At 40.2% G+C, this 27,511-nt stretch overlaps 1 protein-coding gene across 2 annotated transcripts; it reads left to right on the top strand.

The window, feature by feature from the left end:
• The first annotated feature begins 921 nt into the window (after positions 1 to 921).
• LOC134528544 (fatty acid 2-hydroxylase) lies at positions 922 to 27,102 on the top strand. 2 transcript variants are annotated; one of them, XM_063362265.1, is made up of 7 exons: positions 922 to 1,087; positions 10,408 to 10,645; positions 18,156 to 18,348; positions 21,733 to 21,896; positions 22,666 to 22,798; positions 24,471 to 24,590; positions 26,169 to 27,102. In XM_063362265.1, exons 2-7 carry the CDS (start codon positions 10,415 to 10,417, stop codon positions 26,252 to 26,254), a joined length of 927 nt encoding a protein of 308 aa, XP_063218335.1. In that variant the 5' UTR covers positions 922 to 1,087; positions 10,408 to 10,414; the 3' UTR covers positions 26,255 to 27,102. The 2 variants fall into 2 exon arrangements, with proteins under 2 accessions (XP_063218335.1, XP_063218334.1); XM_063362264.1 differs by having other exon boundaries at positions 924 to 1,087; positions 18,120 to 18,348.
• Positions 27,103 to 27,511: the final 409 nt, after the last annotated feature.

Here is a 27,511-nt window from a genome sequence, read left to right as displayed (position 1 = left end):
GTGTATTCCAGTGGGAGTATTCCAGTGTGTGTATTCCAGTGTGTGTATTCCAGTGGGAGTATTCCAGTGTGTGTATTCCAGTGGGAGTATTCCAGTGGGAGTATTCCAGTGTGTGTATTCCAGTGGGAGTATTCCCCGTCGACCCTCCCACAGGACAATTTCCAACCACGGTATGGCGCAAATTGCCCCCTTGAGAAAATTGATCAGTTGGGGGTGTGGAAAAGGAGGGGGGGGGAAGAGGTAGTTTTCAAGCACTTGGGAGGAGTAAGAAAAAAATAAAAAAATAAAATAAACACTAAAATCGGAAGATAAAATAATTTATCAGCTGTCACTAACTGTCCCGAACGTGCAAGTGTCCCCCGCCTCGTCAGGGGTGTGTGTGTGTCGGTGATGCGGGATGATAAGCGCGACGCTCGCTGGTGCTTCTAGCGCGGTGTCTCCTCTGGACTGGCGCGCAGTCTTCTCCCAGTGCACATGAGCGGTGACCGTAACATAATATTGCCGAGAAATGAAGATAAAGGGATAATGCAATTCCCTAAAGTGCTATCAAGAATCTGTACTGGTAGTTTTATGCCTAAAAATTACTCTGAAAACATGCGTTTGAGCCATTTTAACTCTTCTAAAAATACAGTTTAAAAACTTAATCCGTAATCAAAAGTACTTTTCGGGCCTCGGCGAACTCTTAAATGCTTTTCGTAAGCAGACCCCACTCGGATATCTTGAGGCAGTTTTGAAATCGCGTTGTTTTTCCTGAAGCTCTGCGCACCGTGTGTGTGCCCGGGTGGGCGGGGGCCTTATGTGGTGGGGGGAGGGGGGGGGGTTGACAACCTGGCTTCGCTGCTCAAAGTGTCACGGCGGAATCGGGCGGCAGAGGGCGTTATTGATAATCCTTTACCCGACTGCGTTATCTGCACGCGTCACGCACCTTATCTCGCGCCTGAGACGAGGCTCGCTCAGTCGCCGACACGCATCCAGGTGCGTGGGACCCTGCTGCTTCGCACAGGCCTGCACCCGCTAGCACCTTCCAGCACCCGCCAGCACCTTCCAGCACCTTCCAGCACCCGCCCGACCAACCGCGTGACTGCAGGTAAGGCCACACGCTACCCTCTGAGCTCCGTGAAGCGACAACCGCGTGTGGTTCTTGAATGCGTGACCGCTAACCAAGCGCGGCTCCTGAAGGGGGGCGGCGGGGGTGACAGCCCAATTTTATTAATCAGTGTATATTTATGTTTACTTAAATATTTAATTTCATATGTTTAAACTTTTATCTCATCAAATGTTGCACGTAGCTACTAAGGTTCTGTATTTTAAACCTGTAATTTGTAAATAATATTCCAAGGCCAATATCTGACCATTTTCATTTTTTTTGCAACTACGACCTTTCTTTGTGCGATAGCCCCTCCCGAAAAGTCATCCTGAAGCCGCCATTGCCGCTAACCAGGTTACGTGGTGACCGGTCTTTCAACAGAGATATTGTTACGAGTGGGGAAACAGCCCGATTTATCAAACTCAGTTTCATTTATTAACTACTGTTTACATGACTAATTAAATTTCAACACTGAAAGTGTGTGTCCACAAGTTAGTCACTCTCTCAGTTCACTCTCGCCACTGGAGCTCTGTTCTACTGTTGGTCTCTTACCTCGCACTTATGCCCCAACACATTACCTCAAACCACCCGCTCGTCCGTCTCGTCGTGGAAAAAAAAATGGCTCAAAGAATTTTTAATTAAAATTTTATTACCTATATAAACGTTTTATTAATTTTAAAAATATGCTCAATTGTTCTGATAATAAATACAGATTTTCAAGATGTCAGACGTAAAAAAAAATGCAACGCAAAAGGAGTGGGGAATTCGATTTCAATATTGCTGAATTTTTTTATGATAGCAAAATGGCGGAAAACAAAATAGCGGAATGTTCTAGGAAACATAATGGCAGAATCCAAGATGTCAGCGGTGATGACGTGATCCAAGATGGGGTCAGGGTCAAGGTGATCACAGATGGCCAAGATGGTGGACATCGGCTCCGGCTCCATGGTGGTCCCCCCCCCCCCCCCTCTTCCAGAGATTCCGAAGTAGTATAAACACAGAGGCCCGACACCGACCCATGTCTCAAGGGGGTTGGGGGGGGGGGGGGTAGTCGTCAATGGAAGAATGTTCTCGAAAGGAAATGGTCGTGTAATTTTTCGTTATTTGGAAAATTGTATCAGACGCTAATGGTAACGAGAATGTTCCGTGAATTTTATAGTAGTGGGATTAGGTATAGATCTAGGGTTTTTATTTTTCCGAAGTCTTTGTTAATATTTTTTAATTTTTTTTCATGTTTTTTTCCCCCAACTTTTTTTGTGAATTTACCGAATTCATTTTCATGTTACGTGTCTGTTAATGGGAAAAAATAGCGCTGAATGCATGTTTCTACTACACTTTTCTTTCGATCGTATTTACTGTCGTGCTTGGTTTCTGTGCAAAATATCGTGTTGAAGTAGAGGGAGCGTACTTTAATAAAGTAAGAATACCTTTATTTTGCCTTGCATGTTTTCGGAGGGCGTAACTGCAGTATGGAACCTGCAGTGGATGTGCGCAGACACTTGGCACCTGGTCGTGGCGATGCAAGGCGACTTGCATCGCGAGAGGATTGGTTTAAATTTTTGCCGAGTCAAGAACTAATACGTGATTCTGTTCGTGCATAGTTGTTTTTTCATTCAAAAATCATTGCAATTGATAAGTTTTCGAGAAGGTAGGGAAAATACGTTCGGTTCTTTGTACAGCATTTTATTTCATTTAAAATATTTGGATGTAGGTACCTGTAATATTCAGTCTGTATCTGCATCAATACATGCGCAGTTTTAAAACTAGTTTATTTTGACTTTGACTTTGACTTTAAACATTTCGATATTTTTTTTTTAAATATAATAGCTTTTGCGAACAGATACCGTATCTTATGGGCCTAATAAGAGCTAAATAAATGGGGAAACAATATTAATATTTCATTCTAATAATATATATTACAAATTTAAAATTTATATTTAATCTTGGAGTGGGAATTCTAGGGGGAGAGTGTGTGTGTTTGTGTGACGGAGAGAGGGTTGGTAGAAAGTGAGAGAGAGAGAGAGAGAGAGAGAGAGGAGGGAGAGAATAGATGAGAAATAAAAGAGATAGGGAGAGTGTTGGTAATGTGAGGCAGTGTGTGTTTATGTATATGTGTGCATGTGCATGTGTGTGTGTGAGGGAGAGAAAGAGAGCATGAGAGCATGAGAGAGAGGGTTGGTGTGTGAGTGAGTGAGAGAAGTAAAGAGAGAAGAGGGGGAGAGAAAATTGAAAGGATATAGGGACCGATTTTTTTCCTTTGGGGCTTTATCAAAGATGGTGTCTACGTTCCGACGCTACTTAATGATTCTCCAGAGTTGAGACACAGAATTGAAGAGGTTATTGCTTCCATCAATCCGAAATTTTTAACCAATAAGACTTTAGGTTTTGATGTGTGCTGTATAACTAAAGGTGTGCATATTGAATATTTGTAAGAAAAAAAAGGGTGTGTGTCTGTAAAGTCGGTTTACGGACGATAATTTTACGTGAAAACGTCATAAAAAACATTGATGAAAAATTGGAAACTTTTTAATTTTAAAATTTGGTTTTTTACAGTTTTTTAAAATTTAATTCAAATAATTTGTTTAAATATAATCACGAACAATTAGTTAAATAGCCCGCTTTAACATGTTTGATATTATAGAAGATTTTCTCGCACGGTGGTTGGCCGGTTCTTGCACGCTCGGCTCAGGCGGAACGTGACAAGGAGTCATTCTTTTACGTGCGTGCAGCCGGCGTTCATCGATTTATAAGACTTTATCACGTCAAAAACTAGATTACTTGACCTTCAATTTGATGTATGACTTGTAGTAAATAGTATAAATTAAACGGTTTTCACATAGCATTGAAACTGGGTCATTATTTTATGGAAATCCTGTATTTGCTGGCGTTAGCACTATCGTTCTGCATAGAGGCCACGTGTTATCGTGTGAAGCGGGTGTTTGCCTTTGCTCGGAGCTCACTAGGAGGTCTCCTTCCGGTGGGAACGAGTGGTTAGTTCGGGTTTCATTGATTGTGGAGTCAAGTCTAAGGTAAGTGAAGTCATGCATGCTCACTCGCTTGAGGGTTTTCCCGTGGTAAAACGAGTTGGCGAATAATTGGTTCGTGAAGATGTAAACATTTAGGTCTTTTAGGCTCACTTGTGTTGGGGGGGCCCTGTTAAGTTTGCGGAACACGACGATATGTCGTCGCCAAGTCCAGCAGTGAAGTCTCGAGTGAGACTATTTCGGGTGGGGAGAACCATGATAGCATGTAGGTACATGATGCCAGAAGTGTAAGTCGATGGTAGCATGTAAATTATTTGTGAGATAATTTTTCACGTGACGTCTAATAAATCTATGAACGCCGCCGCCGGCTGCACGCACGAAAAAGGATTACTCATTGTCCCGTTACGCTTATTGTCCCGTTACGCTCATTGTACGCTTGCGCCGCATCTATCTCTCTTCCACTCGATTGGAACAACCATCGATTTGACTTTTTCGAGGCACATTAAAACCTGAAACACTCCCATTCGTTTCCTACTTTTCCTATCATCGTCCTATCCTTAACAGAATAACACAGATTGGAAGAAGTTAAATAGCAAACATGTACGTATAAAAGTTATAGTTAAAATAATCTGTTCGTTAAAGTAATAAAAATATTTTAATTAATGAGTGCAAATAAAAGTAAATCTATCAATTAAATTGTAGATTTCATTTCACTCCTTCTTTGTATCCATACAAAATAGTGATAATTCAATAAAAATGATTCAATTTTATTCATAAAAGTATGCAATCATTTCATCAAAGTTTTGTTATGACGTTGTCACGTTAAACTATCGTCCGTAAACCGACTTTACAGACAACTAATTTATTTTATTTTATACCCCTGGGAGTTATCAATTGGTATTTTTTAAGATGTAAATCACTAATATCTTAGCTGTTTAACTGGCAAATGGATAATAGTTTTTAAGTCGTAACCTAAAGACTGGTGTATTGTAAGTTGAGGTCCTGAGTTAAGAATATAAATCTATTCAAAAATTTTAGTATTAAATTAATTATAATTAATTATACATCTAAATTTTAATTCGTTGAACTCTCATCATAAACTTCATGTTAAAGGCGGCGTAATTTTATAGTAAAAATTAGCAGATTTCGTTTAAAGTTATTTAAATATTTTATCCCTCACATTATTTCACTACCATCGTACGACAAATTCCACGTTTTGTTTCCCCATTCACTTTGAGACCCAGATAGAAGTAATAATAGACATTTCATTTAGAGTAGCTGTTGTATGTAGCAATAAAAAGAGAGAAAAAAAATTATTTTAGTCGTTTCGGTATTGTTTGTTTTAAAATCTTGTTTATATCTTGTTTACATACTTTTTTTTTTGGTTGCTTATTTAAGAGTTCATAAAGGAGTAACATTTTTGTATGAAGGAACAGGTTGATATTTTTCATAAATTACCCAAAAACATTTTTTTTTTTAAATCTTTCCTTCCGTAAAGCAGATTTTTTTTTTCAATGTGGTTATAGAATATCATTAAGACGTTTAAAATACATACTTGGCAATACTTTACGAACGTAAATGTACCATCTTAGCGGGGTTTCTTATCAGTAGCGTAGCCAGGATTGGTGTATTGGGGGGGGGGGGGGGTCCACCCCAGGAAAAAATTGGATTTTAAGGTGTAAAATAGTGCTATTTGAGCAGTTTTCGGTACTTAACTTGAAATATTGTAATGGTAAAAATATTATTAATTTTTTAATAAAAAAATTGTTTGAGTGATGAAGTAAAAATTAATTAAAGATATTTTAACCAATCCAAGTGCCTTGGCCACGTCCACTCAAAATCATAAATCATGCTCGAAGCTCGACAATACAAAAAAAAAAAAAAAGGAATAAAAATGGTTGGGTTTCGGCAGAACTGGCCTATTCCTGGAAACAATTAGCTAAAGCTTGAGTTACCCAGTCACCACCTGCTTATAATTACCGCGCTGGTTTAATACCTACAGTAGGTGTAAGATATTTGAAAGCTTGGGACCCGTCACGGCGTCACAACCTTATAGCTTCTGCTCGTGACAGGGGTAGGGGAAGGGAAGGAGAATCAGTATGGCTCGCTTACTCTTCCCCTCCAGTGCAGTGGCCGGTGATAGCAGTAAGACACCCAGGCTTTTAGCTAACCTGCTTTCAGATAAAAAAAAAAAATAGTGCTAAAAAAGGGGGGGGGGGTTAGAAGAGCCTAACCCCCCCCCCCCCTGGCTACGCCCCTGTTTCTTATGCGTACCTTATTATTCCGTCACTGCATTGCATTGCTGTTCCACGTCTAAATAACAACCCAATATTTTGCTGGAGGGAGTTGTCCATTGACAAGCCACGTAACAGCTCAACTCTCCAGCTCTGAATGGGAAATTAAAGTTCAATTCACTCACGAGCGTGGACGATGGAAGATACAGTGGGAAGGTAACCGCAGCCTCTCTTGTGGAATGAGAGATGCGTGGGGAGTTACGACACACTGTTACGCACAACGCCTGCATTTCAGTTGCATGATCCGCGGTAGACGGCTTAGTACTCACCCTGTGTTCTTGTTTTGTAGCTTTACAAAGAGTTGCTTTAAAAACCAGTCGCAAAAATGTTCTCCTTCTTTTTCTTCAAGTAGACCAGCGTGAAAACACATGTGCAATTTATTTCTTTAAAATACATCACAAATTTTGTTTATGAGGACAATAAATTATTGAAGTCTCTCATATTATACTAATTATAGTCACAGTAAGCTTATTGTTTATCCTACAGCATTGTGTTGGAAACTGTGAGGTGCATTACTCTTAAATTTATTATATACTATGTACACTTTTTCCTAAATTACAACAATTTTAATGCTTTAATGGAACTTTCGAAAGTCCACTATTTTGTATCCCCACTGGAGCTCTGCTCGACAGTGGCTCTCTCTACTTGTCGAGTCTTCACGCACCTCTGTCCCAACACACTGCCTCGCACTGCCCACTCGTCCGTGCCCACGACACCGTCCCATATGCCCCGATATTCACACGCGAAGCACATCGCTCGTCGCCCGCTATCGCTTGCCAACACGTCTCGCTCTGAGGAGTCGTCAGTATTCCCCCCTCCCTTCCCCCAGCCAGCCTCTGTCACCCTCGCCTGAGGTCCACATCTTACACGCCTGCAGAAGTTCTACCCTGGCAGATCTCGCAGCCCTCTGAGGTGTCATGTCATCAGAGTCGACTCCACACTCGAAGCGGCAAGAACAATGGTGTCCTAGTTACGCCACATAGGATGTGTAAAAGTAATCCTTGGGAAAAAATTTAAAAGATGTCTTTTTTTTTTGTGTTGTAACAACAATTTTATATAGAAAATAATGGATAAAGAAATTATGGTTAATCATAGTTGTGCTGTGTATATATGAACATATTACAGAAAACGTCTTTAAGATCCTCAATCATACACAAAATGGATTGTTAAAGAGTGGTGGAAAATGTAAACTTGTCCCTTAGCAGGTCTAGGCCATGCGGGTCATAGAGTGCAAAGGAAGCGAGAGGTGGCTTTACTTCTTTCAGCCGTCCAAGCAGTCAAGTAGGAAACCTGATAAAGGAGAAAAGAGGAAAGTAGAGCGTGGATGCAGGAGGGATGGAGATAGACATATGTAGACAAAGACATTTGGCCAGTGGGGTTGTGTGTTTGAAAAGTTGCTCTGTAAATCTAATGGGTGTAAGACATTTGAAGACAAATTTCTTTAATTTTAAATGTAAGGCCAGCTTCTGGCATGGTACATATAGTTACTAATGCTAAATTGAAAGTCGTGTATTTCAAAAGACATTTAAAAGCAAGATTGTTTGCTGTGTAACAAATCTTTGACATACTTCCGGAATTTCATTCTAGAATGGTGTCAATTTCTAGTGTTTTGAGATGGAAATAGTGGCTTACATGTTTTTTCGGGTATTGTATGTAATTATACACTATACTTTAATAAAACTTCATAAATATCAGGTAAAAGTAAATAGGAAGAACGTTAATACGAAGTTTCACAGCAAACTGTTTGCATAATAGTCATACGTGATTTTGTGTTCGTTGCACTTGAATGTATAGTCAGTTCAAAATACTGTCGAGTCTCGTGTGCTCGAGTCTAGCTAAAGCTACTCGCTCAACTCGGCTCAAGTTTCTGAGTCCCTGTCTATCTCTACTTTGCACCATTTCATTCAGTGATTGGATAATTTATTCATATATTCTTGTGATAATACAGTTACCCTCGTGATTTTTTTTTTCACAATTATAATTTTAATATTGATATGAATTTTAAGAAATAGGTTTAAAATTATGGTGAAAGAGAGTATCTCAGTTTAAACCAAAAAAAAGTATTTTATTAAATTCTATCTCATTTCTGCTACACAACTAACTGAGGGTCAGCTATTTCGTTACATGGGTTGTATTATACGCAGTTTATATATTTTGTTTTAATTTATTTTGGTACAACAACAGTTAAACTTTTTTAAAAGGTGTAAATTTAAATTTAAATTTTCGGAAGCATGAGAAGGTTTATTTATTTATTGATGTTTATTTATTTATGTAGTCTACTGTTTTGATTATCGTTTTGTACATATGGATTCGTAGGTCACGGGGTGTATATATTTTTGTATACTTTGGATTATATTAAAAAAATAATTTTTGTGTAATGAACAAGAATAATAATTAAAATAATTTTTTTTTTTTTTACTTTAATGTATATTGATTTATCATTTTGCAAAAAAAAAAAAAAAAAAAAAAAACAAACGAGAAGAGAAGTGTCTTATGTGCGCTTTAGCTTTTTGGTTTGTTCCACTAGCGGAGATTTTCTGCTTTTTGACGTGATAACGTCTTATAAATCGATTAACGCCGGCTGCACGCACGAAAAAGCATGACTCATTGTCACGTTCCGCCTGAGCCGAGCGTGCAAGAACCGGCCAACCACCGTACCAGAAAATCTTCTGTAATATCAAACAGGTTAAGGCGGTCTTTTTAAAAGCAGCAATTTAAAAAACTTGATTTCTTGTCTAATTTCGTCATTTCAAATTAACAATTTACTGACATTGATTTGATTTCAGTTTATTTCTAAAACTAATTGTTCGTGATTATATTTAAACAAATTATTTAAATTAAATTTGCAAAAACTGTAAATAATATTTGAAAATTAAAAAGTATGCAATTTTTCATCAATGTTTTCTTATGACGTTATCACGTCAAATTATCGTCCGTAAACCGACTTTACAGACAACTCTCCCCCCCCCCCCTTTATTTTTGAAGATTTTTTTGATGTCATTTACACTATATTCTACTTATATCCTGTTTTCAGGATAAACAGTCCTCTAATTTCGTGTCTCATAAGAGCTTAGTGGCAATGAAATAAGCATGGCTGCCATGTGCACATGTACCATGGCCCCCACATTCGATTACTGGCCTTGGACCCAGGATCGGAGACGGGTCCCCCCCCCCCCCCCCCCCACCAACCGGCTACATTATAATTGCATGGTTATTTCTTACCTACACTCTTTTTATCATGTTATGCAACCTGAAAATACAGGGTATATTTGTTATGGTTACTATTTTATAAGTCCAAACTAAGCTTTATTTATAAAATATTCAATATGTTTTTTTTCTAGTTAGTAAAAAAAATTATAATGGTTAAACATCTAGAAATAAACATGTCCGGGCCCGGGCCCAGGGGTCCACCCATCCCCACCCTTGTGGGGGCCATGACATGTGCACATGTGCAGACGTGTGCTCGTGTGCATTTTTTTGCAATTGAAACTGAAGTTATTTTTTTCAACTCTCGCTCGTACTTTGCGGCTATGCAGTTTTTAGGATTCGAAACAATAGATAAAAAACTTAAACATAGTGATTTGGTTGTTCCGTGTTCGAAAAAAAAAAAAGAGTATCTGGAATATTTATGGTGAATATTCCCTGCAACGAATGACCAAATATAAAATAATAATAATTCATGGTAGCCATCTTCTCTTTCTACAATAAAAGGACATTTAGGTTGTAAGATTGTCCATAAGTAGGGACTGGAAAAATTCGCGGGTTCACTGACCTCCAGGATAGACTCCACGATCCTGTGCATACTCGGACAAACGTCACCTGTTCATTGGCTACTGACTTGTGAGGCGTCTCAACTGGGAGACTCGTGATTCGACACTGCTTTGACTGAGGGGTCTATAGTTGGCCCACAGTCCTCCAGGTTAACAGTTAAACAATAGCAGAAGTTGCATAAAGATTCGATTATTTGCATTTTAGCATATCGCGAAATTAATCCGCGAATTTTTCCTGTCTATGCATGAGTAAAGAGTGTCTGTGCTTGCAGCGGCGCCATGCGGCCGCCCCGGGAGGCAGAGGCCCGGACCGTGCTGAGTGACGGCTCCGCACAGTACGACGTGACGCGCTTCCTGCGACTCCACCCCGGCGGCTGCAACACCCTGGCCGCCTACAAGGGCGCCAGTGCTGCCACCGTGGCGGCCAAGATGCGCCACGAGCACTCCAGGGCCGCCAACTACCTGGCGGGGGAGTACGTCCCCGGCGCCGACCCCGCGCGCGACCTGGAGGTGAGCTCTGGCGTTCCTAACCTCAACACCCGCCATCTTGTGCCGCCCAAACACTGATACATACTATATAGCTGGAATTCCCGTCGCTTGGAACAGCACGTTCATGAAACTGTTTCCACTCTGCAAACGCTACACTTCAGCCAATGTTTTTGGGCGTCTAAACAATATGGCGCAACCATTAGCTGATGCAAAAAAAAAAAGCTTCACATACTTACCATGTAATCATGCAGATATGGCCATCCCCTGAACAGGGGGTCGCAAATGTGTAGGCAGATTATGGACACTAAAAAAGAACTGCGCGGTTGAAATATAACAACATTAAAAAATTTAGTTTAAATATAAAGAAAACATATAAATTTCTTAGATACAACATGAATAAAAAAATAGTACACGAGCTCAAACCGAACAGAGGGTGTCGCAGAGACTAGATAAAGTGAATTATAGAAATTACGCTATTGAAGTTAATGGTCAATGGACAAGGGCGCCCATATGATAATTTGTAGGGGGGGGCCAGACTTAGGGGTATGAAGTATTTTTAATATTTTGGAAGACTAACTTCGGCCTGTTACTAGCCATAAAATAGTTCCAGTTCTGACCCTGTTAAAATTTTTTGTCCTGTTACTAAAATACTAGACCACAGTACTCATTCGCCATTAAAAAAACTTTATTGGCTACTTTATTAATTAAATAATAACTGTTTTATTGTAACAAGTGAATTTTTAGCAACACAAATGCAGGAATACAGTCCTTATATTTTTGCAGCGTCTCGGGAACACGGATATCATTGCTCTCTTTACCCCTAAATAAATGTCGCGTACAAATTAAATATATCATGGAGCTTTGTTTTTTTCCAAACATTCCGTATTCGTCCAGACGTCATACCATACTCTGGCTTCTGCTTCCAAGTTGTCGATTTGATAAAACTTTTGCAAACTTTTTATGTCTCTCATTAAATCTTCTTTCGTCTCCTTTTTCATCAAATGTGGTTGAAGAATTCCACCTTTGAGAGGGAATGCCTTTATCTCTTTCAAATCTTGTAGTAAGTGACATAATTATAGAATCCATATACGGATTGTAAATTGCAACTTTGAAATAGTCTTCAGGTGATGAGCACTGGACATTCACGTTACATCTGTGGGTCTGCCTTCCAGACAATATTGGGATTTTTATATCTATGTCAAGCTCATACAGTCTTCTTTTACTGCCTCGAAAATGGTTTTGAATTCGTCATTGCTTTCTCTCTGCTTTTGAAATTTTTCTAGAAGGTCAGTATTGATGTATCTGTCACCACACAAAAGTTAACATGATGCAATGCGTGGTGCAGCTGTGGTTAGTCGCTGTGAGGTCACTTTATATCACTCGTGCAATGAGGCAAGTTATGGAATGTTAAAAAAATAATAAATAAGGGGAACGCAGGGGAGGGCAGAGGGCAGACGGCAGTCATTGTTTTTACTATTTAATATGATATATATTCCGTTCAATAAATTATAACATGTATCTTCAGGGGGTGGGGTGTTTAAAATTTTATGAAGATAACGTTTTTACGAATGCAATCCAAGCGACGTAAAATCGGGATTCCAGTGTGAATTGCTTCCGAGTCTACTGAAGGTAGCGGAATCCTTATCCTTTTAAACACTTTTGAAGGAAAAAAAAAGTTTTCCTCTAAGTTCAAAATTCCAACATAAATTTTACGTTGTAGACTTTTCTGAACAATAATTCTTATTTGAGTAACTTCAATGGTGTAAGCTTACCTTAAAAATTATTGTGAATATTCTGAGTGGATGTGACGAATGAGGAAAACTAAGAAGTACTACATAATAACAAAAGTTTTTTTCTTTACACTTTTCACTGATTTATTTACACTTAAGTTATTTATACTGACTGAATACACTAAACTAAATCTAGACCAGATGCATAAACCTGTAGATCTAAAGACTATTGAAAAATCTCTGTTTTGAGATGTTATTTGTGAACATACACATTATTATGACGAAAAAGTAGCAAAACATTTCGTCGTCTGCAAGCACATGTCAATTGTCGCGTCGTCTAACTCTGGTCTAAATCTGTTGTGTTGTGTTATCGCGTGAGCTTGGGCAGGATTACGAAGGGGAATGACTCGCCACGGGCGTTGAGCTTGCCCGCATTTTCTCCCTGTACACAACACCTTATATCGCAGCAGCAGAACTAATGCTTGAACTAACATAAAAAATGAATTAGACATGTAAAAGACGATATAAAATAATAGATTCGTGTTGAACCACTTCTACATAATACCGAATTGAAATAATTTTCTTTAAAGTAAAACACCTGACTACACTATATATTTTTTCCTTCCTGAAAGCTAGGGGGGGGCCACGGCCCCCCCCTGCCCCCGGGTATGGGCGCCCTTGTCAATGGAGCAAAGGTTGATGGACTCCGCGGCGCGCGGCGCAATTTACCCTGTTGAGGCTTGGTGACAAACTGCTGTCCAAAATGGCGTCCGCATGCCTCCAAGGCCCTCCTTCCCGCTGAAACGTGCCGTGTGCAAAAAATAATGCAAGCCATGCTTTCGCCTGGTCGCGCAAAGACACAATTTAATAATCTTTAAATTTAAGAGTGTTTCCTTTATAGAGATTGTTTCTTCGAAGCCCCTGCGGATAGAACACGATAACTGATATAGCAGCATATCAGTGACGTCACTGGGCCGGTTGATGGCGTTCGGAGCGCCGCGCGCACCTGCACGACCCCTGCGTCCACTACGCTGCACCCGATGACACCCGCATTTCGTTGCACACGCACCCCAGAGAGGTGCCGAGACGGCATAACGGCCTACGTGAACGAAGGGAGCCCTTGGGCGACGTAAATATAAGTATTTGGATGTTGGATATATAATTGGATAATTGGATATGGATTCATGATTTATCAATTTTTGTACCCTATTTGAAGAACCTTTTTTCTACGCAACACTATTACAAGAAATCACAGAGAAAAGTGAAACGAAAACTAACAGCTAAAATGTCATAAAATAAAAGTTTTACATTTAAAGGTCTGCTGTTAAAAAAAGTACGCGCCTGTGATACGTAAACAGAAATGCAATGAAATAAACGCGCATCACACAGCGGAAATTCAACAGAAGCTACTAAGCGAATTGGTGTACCAAGGATGACTTTATGGGAGTGAAACTTTCCTGGAATACATTTTGTAAACTTAAAAAAAAAAATGGTTGTCTGTAAAGTCGGTTTACGGACGATAGTTTAACGTGACGCCATAACAAAACATTGATGAAATGATTGCATACTTTTATGAATAAAATTGAATCATTATTATTGAATTAAGTATCACTATTTTGTATGGATACAAAGAAGAACTGAAATGAAATCTACAATTTAATTGATAAATTTATTTTTATTTGCACTCATTAGGCCTAATTCAAATATGTTTATTACTTTAACGAACAGATTATTTTAATTATAACTTTTATACATGTTTGCTATTTAACTTCTTCCAATCTGTGTTATTCTGTTAAGGATAGAACGATGATAGGAAAAGTAGGAAACGAATGGGAGTGTTTCAAGTTTAATGTGCCTCGAAAAAGTCAAATCGATGGTTGTTCCAATCGAGTGGAAGAGAGATAGATGCGGCACAAGCGTACAATGAGCATAATGGGACAATAAGCGTAACGGAACAATGAGTAATCCTTTTTCGTGCGTGCAGCCGGCGTTCATCGATTTATTAGACGTTGTCACGTCAAAATAGTCATAACAAGATATAATAGCAACTTTATACCTATAATTTATTAGCCAGGAAAATTGTGTTGGAACAAACATGGCGTCAAAGATGTTTAATATTTAGTTGGTTCTCAAAACCATTACGAACTCGGCGCTATATTTAAGTAATTTTTTTTTTTTAAACTAAAAGTTTTAGTCCAATATATACACTAGAACAAAATTGACCTGAAACATTTTAAAACACATATTATGACACTAAGTATATGTGCAGGTTACGCAGCCTGAAAGCGCACACGGTCGGCCAGTCGGCTGATCGCACTCCGATACGATAGCGAGGTTCTTAATAATCCGTGGAAGCATGACTTAAGCCCTCGGACAGTCTCGCGCGGCGTTGACACAGCCCATATCTCTCTGGACTTTCCTCCAGATAAATGGAACTGTGATGAAACGTAATTTATTTTTACTGATGTGTAACATCTTGGCTCTCGGTATACGGCATTTGGTGGGAGTAAATTCGTGAATGGAAAACTATAAAGCGCACTTTTAACACTTACAATATTCATCATCGATTTGAGGTATTACCTATTTACCTACATGGGTGGTTTAACAAGAAAAACACGTGACCCTTTGGAAACAGGAAACGCCGAACCAAAATGAAAACCGACAGTAACGATTAACTCTGAGTGAAATCAAAACGCCGGCAGCGCGACTGAACTGCAAAGGTCAAGGTCAATGTCAAGGTGAAGGTCAACAGCAGGAAACCACCCATAAAAATCTGACCGCGAGCGACTGGGTTGGTGCCGGATTACAGAATATGACGAACCATAGAACGAAGGATTAAATATACAGTAGAACCTTGTTGTAATGTCCCTGCCTATAATGTTTCCTGCTTATAACGTCACATTTTTGAAGTCCCAACAATATATTTACACACTGCTTATAACGTTTCACGATTTGTGAATATGTTAGTGCCTAGCGAAAACGGAAATGACGTCTGTTTCTGTCACAACGAATCTTTAAAATGGCGAAGAACACATGGGTGTTTAAAGAGGTCATAAATGTGAAATAACTATAGGTAATGATAATATGAATGGCGCTGCTAGAAACAATGTTATATGTAAACAGAGATTGTTCAAAGTAAATAAATGCACAAAAATCATACATCTTCAATAATTTCATCCAGTACATAATGTAATGCATAATTTAGCCTAATATTAAAAATGAAATTAAAATTGAAAAGTTTGAGATAGCACATAGGTACCAAAAACAAATTTGGACAGTGTGACATTATTTAAAACATATTTGAGGCTTTCTGGCAAAATTTATTTGATGGAGAAAATTGAAAGCCACTTTCCGTCTAATATTGTAAACTATATTTGGAGACAAATATCTGACAGTGCGGCTGGGCTTTAATGGCCCCGATTGAGACGAGATGTTAAATCCTAGTTTATTCTCTTACACCCTTGGCGAATTCTACGGAAAGACAACCATCTCGTCTTCACTCAGTGTTTCATTGACGAAGTATTTGTTATACATAGTGACGTCCCTCGGCTTCTGGTCCCTATTTCCCTGCTTGCTATAAATGTCCGTTATGCCCGTACTGCTCTCGTCGGAGAGGTGTGGGTCCAGGCCGACGTGGCCGGGACCTGGAAATGCGGGACCTGGAGGGATGGTGAGGTAGAGTGACAGGTAGATCGAAAGGACCACTCGCTGTTAATCGGTTCACGAGCTCTTTTATTGCGTTCAGAGAGCTTGCCGCGGCCTGGCGGATCCGTCGCGGGTTGCGCGCCTCTCCCACGATGACCCGGACTCCCGGTAACCGTCTCGTACGGCCCACTCGTCCCGACGCGTACTGGCAGATCTCCTACGTAACAAAGTTCCTGATAGTCCACTAGTTCGTGATGGCACGTGACGCGTGCGCAGTTCCTACGTACTGACTCGTAACGTCGGCGAAAGTTCTGCGACGCGTAACGAAGCTTACGCGTCCCGTAATGACCAGCTCGTGACGTAACTTACGTACTCGCAACTCAGGCACCCACTCGCGTGGGCAGCACGGCTGCTGCGAAAGATGCTCGTCCTGCGGCTGAGTCGCCGGACCGTGAGCTCGACACCCGTCTCGCGATCAGCGCGGAGCGGAGCGCACGTCCGCCGCTGCTCGAGTCCTGAGTTCAACTACTGCTCTCCCCCGCTCGTCCGCGGGCCGTCGCGCGCGGGCTGCGGGGGAGGGGACGGCGTGGGAGAGCGCCACCCCTCGCGACGCGGATGAGCGCCAGGCCGCGCTTACATACAGACACTGCGATACGTTTACAAGAATTACACGATAGTTGCCGATAGTTAATACATACATAACAGTTACACTATTTACACACTTAAACAAAGTCACTGTCATTTAGAAAGAAACATATATACACGGAAATATTTACATAAAAACACTGGCGTGCTAGGGCGCACGCGGGTGCGTCCCTAGCCGATGCACACACTGGGGTTCACTGGGGGGAAAACAGCCCCCCTCAGGCCCGCGTCGGTGGCCAGGTACGGCCTCTGTATCTGGGAGGGTACGACGACTGTCGTCAATAGGATCGTTATTTTTCGACTTACAGGAGTTGTGGCAGATTTGTAACCGAGGTAACACCCATGTGTTACCCAAGACTCGAACCCAGAACCACCTGCGCCACCAGCCAGAGCGCATCCAACTACGCTACGGAGAAATGGGAACCAGATCTGAAGGGGAAGAAGTAGGAACCGACAGATGTAATAATTGTTTCAACAGTTTTTATGCCATGGGACTTCTTCAACTTGTAATATTGAAAATCATTTTAAGACTCCGTTCTACAAAATAACATGGAAAATTAAAACAGATCACGGCAATGCTGAACTCTTGTGTTACGTAGCTCCGTTCGACCAATAAAAGCCGAGTACTTGGCCGCTGTGGTAGCCATGTTAGTTTGTGTTCTACTAGTGAACCCGTGCGGGATTCCGCATTCGTTTTGTGTGGCATTCCATTCTTAAAAAATTAGGGAAAATTGACATTTTGAAGAATAGAACAAAGTAAACGGCTGTTGGTACAAAAGAAGGCATGTAATTGAACACATCAGTACAAGTAGCTGTTACACAATTTTTTTTACAGAAGTATTATATTCAAATATACGCATTTACAAAACCTCTTTAAATACAATATTGTAAGTTATGATGTGATCATCGTTCACTTTTTGATTGTACATATCTTCAATACTAACTGATGCTATGAGAAGTACCTACATGTAAAAGGTTATGTTTTAGGTTATGTTTGTGGTACAAAATGCAACAGTAATTTCAAAAGTACTTACTAAAAGTCTGACGTGACAAGTAAATATTGAATTCAATATTTATCGAATCCAATTCGATATCTATCGAAAAACCGACGCATCCATTAAAGGACCCCTTCTTAGATGATTTTAAATCTCATATTTAAGAGTAGCGGTACATTTTAGACCATGAGTCTGTTTTTCGTCATTCGCCGGCACGATAAGCTTTAAAATGAGGGGTAAATCATGGAATTTGATAAAGCAGTGAGGAAGATATCGCGGACCGACAGAAAAGCAGGCTAGATAAATAATATATATCATGATTATTACTTTGTAGTCTATTTTTCATATTTATGCAAATTCGGTCTATGCTATGGTCTCGAAGTATATTATTATAATTTAATGAAATTAATATTTAGTAACCTTGAAGTGCACTGGAGTGCTGAAAGCAAGATGGCGCCTGAGTAGTGCTCCCCCTCGCAGGGCCTGGTGGACTGGTCGCGGCCCATGCTGGCACAGGTGGGCGCGCTGGGCCCGCGCTACTACGAGTGGGTGTGCTCTCCCGTGGACCGCCCCCTGCGGCTGTTCCGCTCCGACCTGCTGGAGGCGCTGTCCGTGACCCCATGGCGCCTGGTGCCCGCCGTCTGGCTGCCCGTCGTCGCCGCCGTGCTGGCCCGGGGGCTGGCCGACAACGACCTCCTCTCCTCGCCCGGTGCGTAGCCACCCCCACCGCCTCGCAGCTTCAAGTGTGCCCGGTTATACAAGTGAATAGTAGCAACTGCAAGCGCTGCAGAGCGTTGGTTCAAGGTCACAATCAGTGCCGGATTTACCAGCAGGCTGAGTAGGCTTGTGCCTAGGGCGGCAGCTTTTTGAGGCGGCAAATTTGTGGACTTTTTTTTCCCCCTACCTCATAGAAAACAAAAAGTTTTCTGTATGGCGGTTTTCTGTTTTCTGATGTTTTACTGATAGACGTCTGCAACAAATTTTGCCGATGGCTTTCCCTCTCCCTTGTCATTGTACGTTCCGTGAATCCCTGTAGCAAACTTCCGTATTCTGGAGTAAAACAGCTAGTTCGCCCCCCCCCCCCCCCCAAAAAAAAAAAAAACAGTAATCGGCCTCTGCACCCTCTGCCCACATTATTGAGCTTTGATTAGCTCAAAAATATACCCAAAAATATTACTGGTCACAATCAAAGAGTAACTGAAGTGCATGTGCAAGTACTGCTTTTTTTTCTTCTCACTTCCAGCACGAAAGAGTGGCTCTTTCCCCAGTTAGTAGAGTGTGAACCTGTAAACTTTATTTGTCAAAATGACGAAGCCCCTTTGTACGAGAGTGGTTGAACTTAAAAGTCCCCGACCGTTGGATTGGTCGTAATGGTTTAGACGACAGAACTCTTTTTCGCTGGCCTCCACGTTCACCTGACACAACGCCATTCGAGTTTTTTTCTTTGGGGGCTTTATAAATGATTGTGTCTACATTCTGCCACTACCTAATGATTTATCAGAGTTGAAATACATAATTGAAGAAGTTATTGCTTCCATTACTCAGGACGTGTTAACCAAAGTGTGGGAATATTTTGGACTTAAGTTTGGATGTGTGCCGTATAACTACAGTTCCACATATTTAACATTTGTGGGGGAAAAAAATGGTTTAATTTACCTTCAATTTGATGTATTTGTTGGAAATAGTTCAAATTAAAGTGTTATAATATACCATTGAAACAGGGGCATTCTTTTATGGATATCATGTATTTGGATACTGCTTGCAATAAAGCATCTGTGCTAATTTTTTTTTGTTTGACATGGCATAGTACAACTTTGGTTACTTGTTGAAATCAACACTTGTGAACTGGCGTGATTATCATGACAGTTGTAGTCGACCATGTTAAAGAACAGGTTATTTCCTCGCAGCGCTTACTAACTGGAGCCTGTTTGTAAATATGTGGTTGCAACAAGGTACAGAAGGTCTGCGAGATATGATTTATACCTTGACCTGGAAAAAATTGGGATAAATATATCAAAATTATGAATATAGCAAAATGATGGAAAAATCCAAGGTAGCTGGGCCTAATCCCAAACCCCAATATTTAGAAGAAAAAAAATCTAAAAAATAACTGTTAACATTAATGTGGCCATAACTGGAAACATGATCAGCCCATATTGCATAACTTGTAAGGTTATATACAAATCCTTTTAACAATGCATTTGTGATTTTTGTCCTATAAAAATAAACTCAAAAATTGAACCAGGCCTCCCTGGTGCCCGGGCTCCAAGGGTTTTGCCCCTTCTGTTCCCCCCCCCCCCCCTCTCTCTACCCTTCCCTCCAATACTCATTGTATATAGCGTAGCCAACCAAGCGCTTTAGTTTCAAAACTCACACTTCAATAACTCACTTAAATGATAAAACAAAATATAAAACTATTCAATTTAATGATTAAACTAAAAAAATGAAGATCATATAACACATTAAAAAAAAGCACACTAAAATTATTGTTAATGGCTTTACAAATAGCCACAATTACAATGGAAGCTAATTGAATTTTTAAAAAAACATTCAAATAACGTACAAGAAATTAAAAATAATAACTACGATGTAGAAACATTGAATCCTTTAAATGTTTGTTTCACAAACTAAGTTTCAAGAATCAATATATATCGTAATCTCCGTATATCTCTAAAACTTCCTGTATCTCTGTCTACATATATATTTCTACCTCACTATCTCTCTATATCTATATCTTCCTCTATATTTCTATACCATATACATCTCTATATATGTCACTCTATAGTAACGAAAATATTAAAAATCTATGTTTATACCCTCTATTAACTTATCCATCCTTTTACCTGTCACAGGTGTGACATGGGTGTACAAAAACACGCACGTATTCGAATGCAACCTTGTGTCAAATTTCAAAGCAATCGGTCAAGAACTTTCTGAGATTTAAGATTCTGAACGAACGAGTGATGTGTTACAACTCAGAATGGTTGCATACACCATGTCGATGGGTGGTGCTGGTAGTGAACGAGCTAAGGGGTGAAGAGATGAAGGGATGAAGGGATGAAGAGATGAAGGGATGAAGGGATGAAGGGATGAAGGAATGAAGGGATGCAGAGATGGAATGAAGGGATGAAGGGATGAAAGGATGAAGGGATGAAGGAATGAAGGAATGAAGGGATGCAGAGATGGAATGAAGAGATGAAAGGATGAAGGATGAAATGATGAAGGGATGAAGGGATGAAAGGATGAAGGATGAAAGATGAAGGATGAAGGGATGAAGTATGAAGGGATGAATTGATGAAGGATGAAGGATGAAGGATGAAGAGATGAAGGGATGAAGGGATGAAGGAATGAAGGGATGCAGAGATGGAATGAAGAGATGAAGAGATGGAATGAAGAGATGAAGGGATGAAGGGATGAAAGGATGAAGGGATGAAGGGATGCAGAGATGGAATGAAGAGATGAAAGGATGAAGGATGAAATGATGAAGGGATGAAGGGATGAAAGGATGAAGGATGAAAGATGAAGGATGAAGGGATGAAGTATGAAGGGATGAAAGGATGAAGGATGAAGGGATGAAGGGATGAAGGATGAAAGGATGAAGGATGAAGGGATAAAGGGATAAAGGGATAAAGGGATGAAGGGATGAAGGGGTGAAGGGATGAAGGGATGAAAGGATGAAGGGATGAAGGAATGAAGGGATGAAAGGATGAAGGATGAAGGGATGAAGGGATGAAGGGATGAAGGATGAAAGGATGAAGGAATGAAGGGATGAAGGGATGAAGGATGAAAGATGAAGGATGAAGGGATGAAGTATGAAGGGATGAAAGGATGAAGGATGAAGGGATGAAGGGATGAAGGGATGAAGGATGAAAGGATGAAGGGATAAAGGGATAAAGGGATAAAGGGATGAAGGGGTGAAGGGATGAAGGGATGAAAGGATGAAGGGATGAAGGAATGAAGGGATGAAAGGATGAAGGAATGAAGGGATGAAGGGATGAAGGGATGAAGGAATGAAAGGATGAATGAAGGAATGAAGGGATGAAGGGAAACAGCCCCCGGGCCTGGTCTGGAGCCGCGCGGTGCTGGCTTGCAGTCCGCCTGCAGACCTTGTGGTTTGTGCCCTGCCTGCTGCTGGGACTGCTGCTGTGGTCGCTGCTTGAGTACTCCATCCACCGCTGGGTGTTCCACATGAGGCCGCCCGACGACTCGCCGGCGCTCATCACGCTGCACTTCCTGCTGCACGGCCTGCACCACAAGGTACCCGCCCCCTCCGACACCGCCGCGTCTCGCTGACGTTATTCTCTCAGCCACTCTCGCATGGAGAACACTGATTTTTAATGTATATTTTTTTGGAGATGTGACATTGCTGGTTTCACTGTATGTCGCAGAGAAACCCTAAATAACAGACAAAAAGAGATGACTACACAACAGACAGATAAACAAGCAAAAATCAGCTGATGTCAAAAGTTAAATGCATACACCACACACAGAATTCTGTTTTTAATAATTATCATTGGAAACTATTTTACGTTTTGATTTCCTTTAGCTCCGTAAAAAAAATTTAATGGCGGAACATTTTGACAAAAAATGGCTTTTATTGCATTTTATGTTTTTATTTAAAGTTAAACATTAAAAAAATTTTGAAAATTGGTCTAGGCCGTTGTACCTTAATACTTATAAGTTCGTTTACAGTTTAGTAACCTCCTGAGCTTGAGACATTTCAAAAGCTCTAATCAGTTTATTTGTTCATCTCTTTTTGAATCCTGTCTAAAGTCAAAATAAAACGTTTCCCAGGATCCAAGACTAGTATCCATATAACAATCACATAGCAATGTAAAAATTAAGAAACCACAAATATGATTATATTTCACATTCTTACACTAACAAAACAAAAAAATAATTTAAACACAACATGACTTGAATGAGAGGTCGGCGCAGTAAAGATGCGTCAAAGACGTACAAGATAAGTTACGAGATGTGTTTCCAAAGCCAACAAACTGCAGGCGCGAGTGTGCCGTTGCCTCAGGTGCCGTTCGACAGCGGGCGCCTGCTGTTCCCGCCCGCGCTGGCCGTCGCGGTGGCGCTCCTGCTGTACTCCGTGCTCTCGCTGCTGTTCCCGGCGTGGATGCTGCACTACGTCACGGCAGGCACCATCTCAGGCACGCGCTCCGGTGGAAACACCCTGCAGCCAGGCCGGGCTTACACACCACGCAGGAAACGCAACATGCAAACAGTTCAATAAAGAGTTTTTTTAAATACACGTGCTACCGCAATGGGGGGTTGAAGTGTCCGTTGAAGTTTAGGGCGCCACCACATGTATAACGGGCAAGTGGACCCGGCTGCTCTGTTCTCAGGGCCGTGACGTAGCCCGTGTGTGGCGAGGCCCGTTTCCCCGTCTCACTGAAAACCTCCGAGAACCACGACAGGTGCGTGAAGCTGCTTCCTCTCGCAGCGCTCGCGACTCACTGCCCGTTCGTCCTCGCTCGACAACTCTCTGGAGCGGAGCACTGACGTCACACTGGCGGGCGGTGGTGGAAGGAGGGGGGGAGGTGGTGGCACATCGGGCTCAGAAGGGCGCAGCCCAGGACGATATCAATAGATGCAAACTTAATGTGCATAGAATGCCACAATATTGTTTTCATTATGTATGCTACACGTAATGCTTGAAGAAATAAACCCAGGTTCACCCGGTTGAACGTAACATTATCCAAGGTTGAAGAGTAATGTCTGAATAATCAATAAGATGATTCTTCATCTGGCGATTACCTGTGTATATCTTGGTCTAGGGTCTACCCAACACTGTGTAATGTTAGGTGTTTTTCATTTTTGAGCACGTTAGGTTAGGTTAGTTTACTAGTTAAGGTATCAATGAAACCAAAGTTATCAATCATTTGTTTTTTCTAACATGACCCTGTCAGTGTTGGGTAGACCTAGGTATCTCAGTTATTATTCAAACTTTACCCAACAAACTTGAATAATGCTAAGTTAACCCGATTAAACCTAGGTTTACTTCTTCTAGAACTACACTTAACATATACAATACATTTTCCACTAGTTAAAACATTCGCACAGTGAAAGAAAAATAACCTTTTTGAATTAAATAGCCTGTTTTGTGTGTTTTCACGATAAACATAAATCATAAAAAGTATCCCAGGGAAGAAATTTTTTTCTGATGTTTTAAAATTCAAGTTATAGGGTTGGTGATATATTGTGACACATTAATGCTTTATGGTGACAATGATTTTCTTGCTTAGTAGCATGTTGCATCATTGTGTTCCTTGTGTTCACTGTAATCCCGGTCTCTCACTTACATTCATAATGAAAATACCTCAGTCTGGGAAACAAACAAAACCACATGACTCATATTTGTGACATGGTTGTGTTGGACGTTTCATTCTTAGGCATTGTGAATACAGCTTAAATCTTTATGTCTGACGAACTAATCAACAATGAGTTACACCATAAAAATAAATACTTTTTTCCTTGATAATACTGCTTCCACTACCTTTCGTTATTAAAATGCATTCCATTTACATTCTTGTTACTGTTAGCATCAAAGAAAAACCATTTTAAATAAAACATACTTAATACGTAGTCCTATCATTTACAACTTTACAACACAACATCTGTGTTTCAATATCAATTTAATTTTAAAAAAATAACTTAATTTTACAAACAAGAACATTTCAGGTATTCAGCTTGTATAAGAAATATATTTCTTATAAAAATAAGTTACAAAGTCTAAGCTTTCCATAACATGCAGTTTTTTTTCCAAATTGTTACAATTTATCTGATTTGAAAGATGTGAACATGAAAACTAACGTCTTACAGGTTACGTTACGTACGACTTGATGCATTACTACCTTCACTACGGATCCCCGGGAGCAGACACGTACCTCTACAACATGAAGAGGTATCACAACCAACACCACTTCACACAGCATGAGTCAGGTGGGTTATTGTCACAGCTGCCGGACAAACAATTCTGACCTTTGTTCACTAATCAAATACCTATACATATACCGGGCATTACTGAGTAACTGCATTAATGGAAACTGTTTCTGTCTTCTGTTTTCTCCATTCACGAAGCCCGAATAGTAATTCTCACGGGCCAGCCAGATGACTTGAGAGATGTGCGCTCTTGCACACCCTTGAGGTCCCAAAAAAATTGCATCACTAAAAATTATATATAAATTAATATTTAAATCCTTAAGATAAGGAAGATAAAATAAACACAAAATAATTTTATAAACAGCACAGTTTGAAGTAGTGAAAATGTTAAACAACAAGGGTCGATCTGAGAGCATGGTCTTGCAATTAAAAACAGAAATATAACTTTAAATTGTCACTGAAGATCAAGTTTAACTGTGACTTCAATAAGGTACTTTGTAGGGAGTGAGTGTTGTATGTTTCAGAGTAATAAAATCTCACTGTTTACTAGTTTTAATTATTTTTCCAAATATTTTGTGCACTTTAGTGATCCAAGATCTGCACCATTTGATTTGACCCTGCAAGTAACGAATACACGGTAGGATTCCGATAACCCGGCACGATCGGGACTTTGCAGGTGCTGCTATCGCTAAACGCTAAGATGAAGAGCTAATACATCTAGTAGGATGATATTTGGCAGCAAATATTGCTTAAAAGGAGTCTATGGATAAACATTTCAACACAAATGCAGGGAAATAATTTGAAATTTGTTTGTTAGCTTCTGATCGATCTCGAACCATGCCCTGACCACCCCTTACACGCGCTCTGTAAAGAAGTTTTTCACCTTAGCCAAAAATTATAGTTTATAGCTTAGGTTAGGGGTCTCCTGTACCATGTTGATTTATTTATTTTTGAATTTTTGAATTTTTTCTAATAATTAAGGATTATTTATGTACATTGAACACAATACATCTCTTACATTTGTTGTTCTGACACAAATATTTTCAACAGATATTCACTAAGTGTAACACAGTGGAAGTACAAAACTCATGTTTGTGATTATTTCCACAGGCATGCCTAATAATTTACAGAAATAACCCTTAATTACAAGTAATGGTGAGAAAACAATTTAAAAAATCCACGTGGCATGTGACACCACCGTAAGTTCTCTCAGTTGGCTGATGCCGTACCACCAGGTATTCTGGACCGTTGAATGCCGGAATATCGGAAGTCTACCATACATGGAAATTGATAAGTTGGGATTTAAAGTCTCTGTGATCCAGGTTCGATTCTCAAAAGGGTAAATCATAAATTTTTGTTTCTGGACGGTGGTAATATAAAAAAAATCCAAATCTAAATATCTATATGAGACTGTCAAAGGTTCCCCCCCCCCCCCCCAACCACTCCTTATTCAGCATATTGTCACTGTTCCTGTGAATGATTCATGTCTTTTTCACGCTAGTAATAATTGCTGTCTACATAAGTGCAAACACAAATGACTTTTTTTTTTTTTTCTGAATTTTTTTAAATTATTTGCATCAATTATATATATATAAAAAAAATTTGTTTAGTAATCCAGACACGACCATTCTTTTTCAGGTTTTGGAATCAGCAGCAGCTTCTGGGACGATATATTCAGAACTAAAATAATTCTTAAAAAACTTTACATAACGCTCAAGTGGTAACAATAGCATTTTGTGTTGCTGCAAGAACAGCACATGACTACGAGGGAATGGCTCCAGCTCTCGGCCAACGCACGGCGTCCTGTCGAGTGTGGTGCGACGGGGCAGTCGGGAGCTTCTCGTGAAGGCTAGCTCGCACTCTCACCAGGACACTTGAGTCACGAGTAGCCACGTCGTGGTCACTTTCCTAGCAGGTGCTCGTTAGCTCGTCAGTTAACTTCACACGGGCAGAACTAGACAAAACTACGATTATTTTTGAAAAAAATTTTTTTGTAACCTACAGAACACAAATAGGTATAATGTATAATTTGAAACAAAATCCACAGCTACAATCATGTGTTCACGGTGAGGTCATCTACGATGTTTGGCAGTGCCAAGGAGACAGTCTCGTGTCGGGCGGCCGGCGGAGTTTCGTGTTCCGGCCTGAAGTGTGTGAAAGGCTGCGTGTTTTATCGCACTCGTATCATGGGAGTGAGAAACTGAGTTGGAGGGGGAGGAGGGAAGGCAAGCTTGCGGACTTAACTAAACCAATCTTGAAACATTAACATCGGAAACACCACATCCACAGACCTGCCTAGGGTTTGCAAAGCTTCGCCGTTGGAGAACTGAGCACCAGCGACTTCGCCACGGAGGTCGCGGTCAAGCCGAGATGCGAGCGGGAAAGTGTTCCAGGCCGTGTGGCGAGCCGGAGGTTGTGACGGTACTTATGTGAATCAAACAAACAACGTGCATCTGTGGTAACGCAACCCACCAATGGTACCTTGCCCTACACCCATTTTTGATTCCTTCTCGTCGAGAAAAACTGGGTGTTAGACCCCTTTATCAATAAGAAAGCACTATCTACTTACAGATTTAGTTTTTCATTGCAATTAGTTGCATACAAGTTAGTAAAATCTCTTCACATTAGTTATCTTAACATTTGCATTTATACTTAAAGTAGAATAAATAAATAAATAAATAAATAAATAAATAAATAAATAAATAAATAAATAAATAAATAAACAAACAAACCAACCAACTGTCAAAAATGTACCTAAACATTAATTTTTAAAATTCATATGTATAGGCCCACAACTGAACAAACACACAATTATAAAAAGATTAAATTTAAAAAGGATTACACATTTCAAAGAAATAAAGTTGCTATTATGCAAGTTTAAAATAGCATACATATAAAATGTTCGTAGAATGTCCGGTATTTCTGACATTTCAAAATGCTGGTAACAAGTCTATACACACGACCCCTTACAACAATAACAA

This window comes from Bacillus rossius, chromosome 1, assembly GCF_032445375.1.
Source record: "Bacillus rossius redtenbacheri isolate Brsri chromosome 1, Brsri_v3, whole genome shotgun sequence".
Lineage (NCBI taxonomy): Eukaryota > Metazoa > Arthropoda > Insecta > Phasmatodea > Bacillidae > Bacillus > Bacillus rossius.
This window is presented reverse-complemented; position numbering and strand designations above follow the sequence as displayed.

Excerpts from the sequence above, each read along its gene's own strand:
- LOC134528544 (XM_063362264.1), top strand. The coding sequence starts at position 10,415 with ATGCGGCCGCCCCGGGAGGCAGAGGCCCGGACCGTGCTGAGTGACGGC. Across the intron at positions 10,646-18,119 it reads ACCCCGCGCGCGACCTGGAG|GGCCTGGTGGACTGGTCGCG; the intron begins GTGAGCTCTGGC and ends TCCCCCTCGCAG. Across the intron at positions 21,897-22,665 it reads TGCACGGCCTGCACCACAAG|GTGCCGTTCGACAGCGGGCG; the intron begins GTACCCGCCCCC and ends CCGTTGCCTCAG.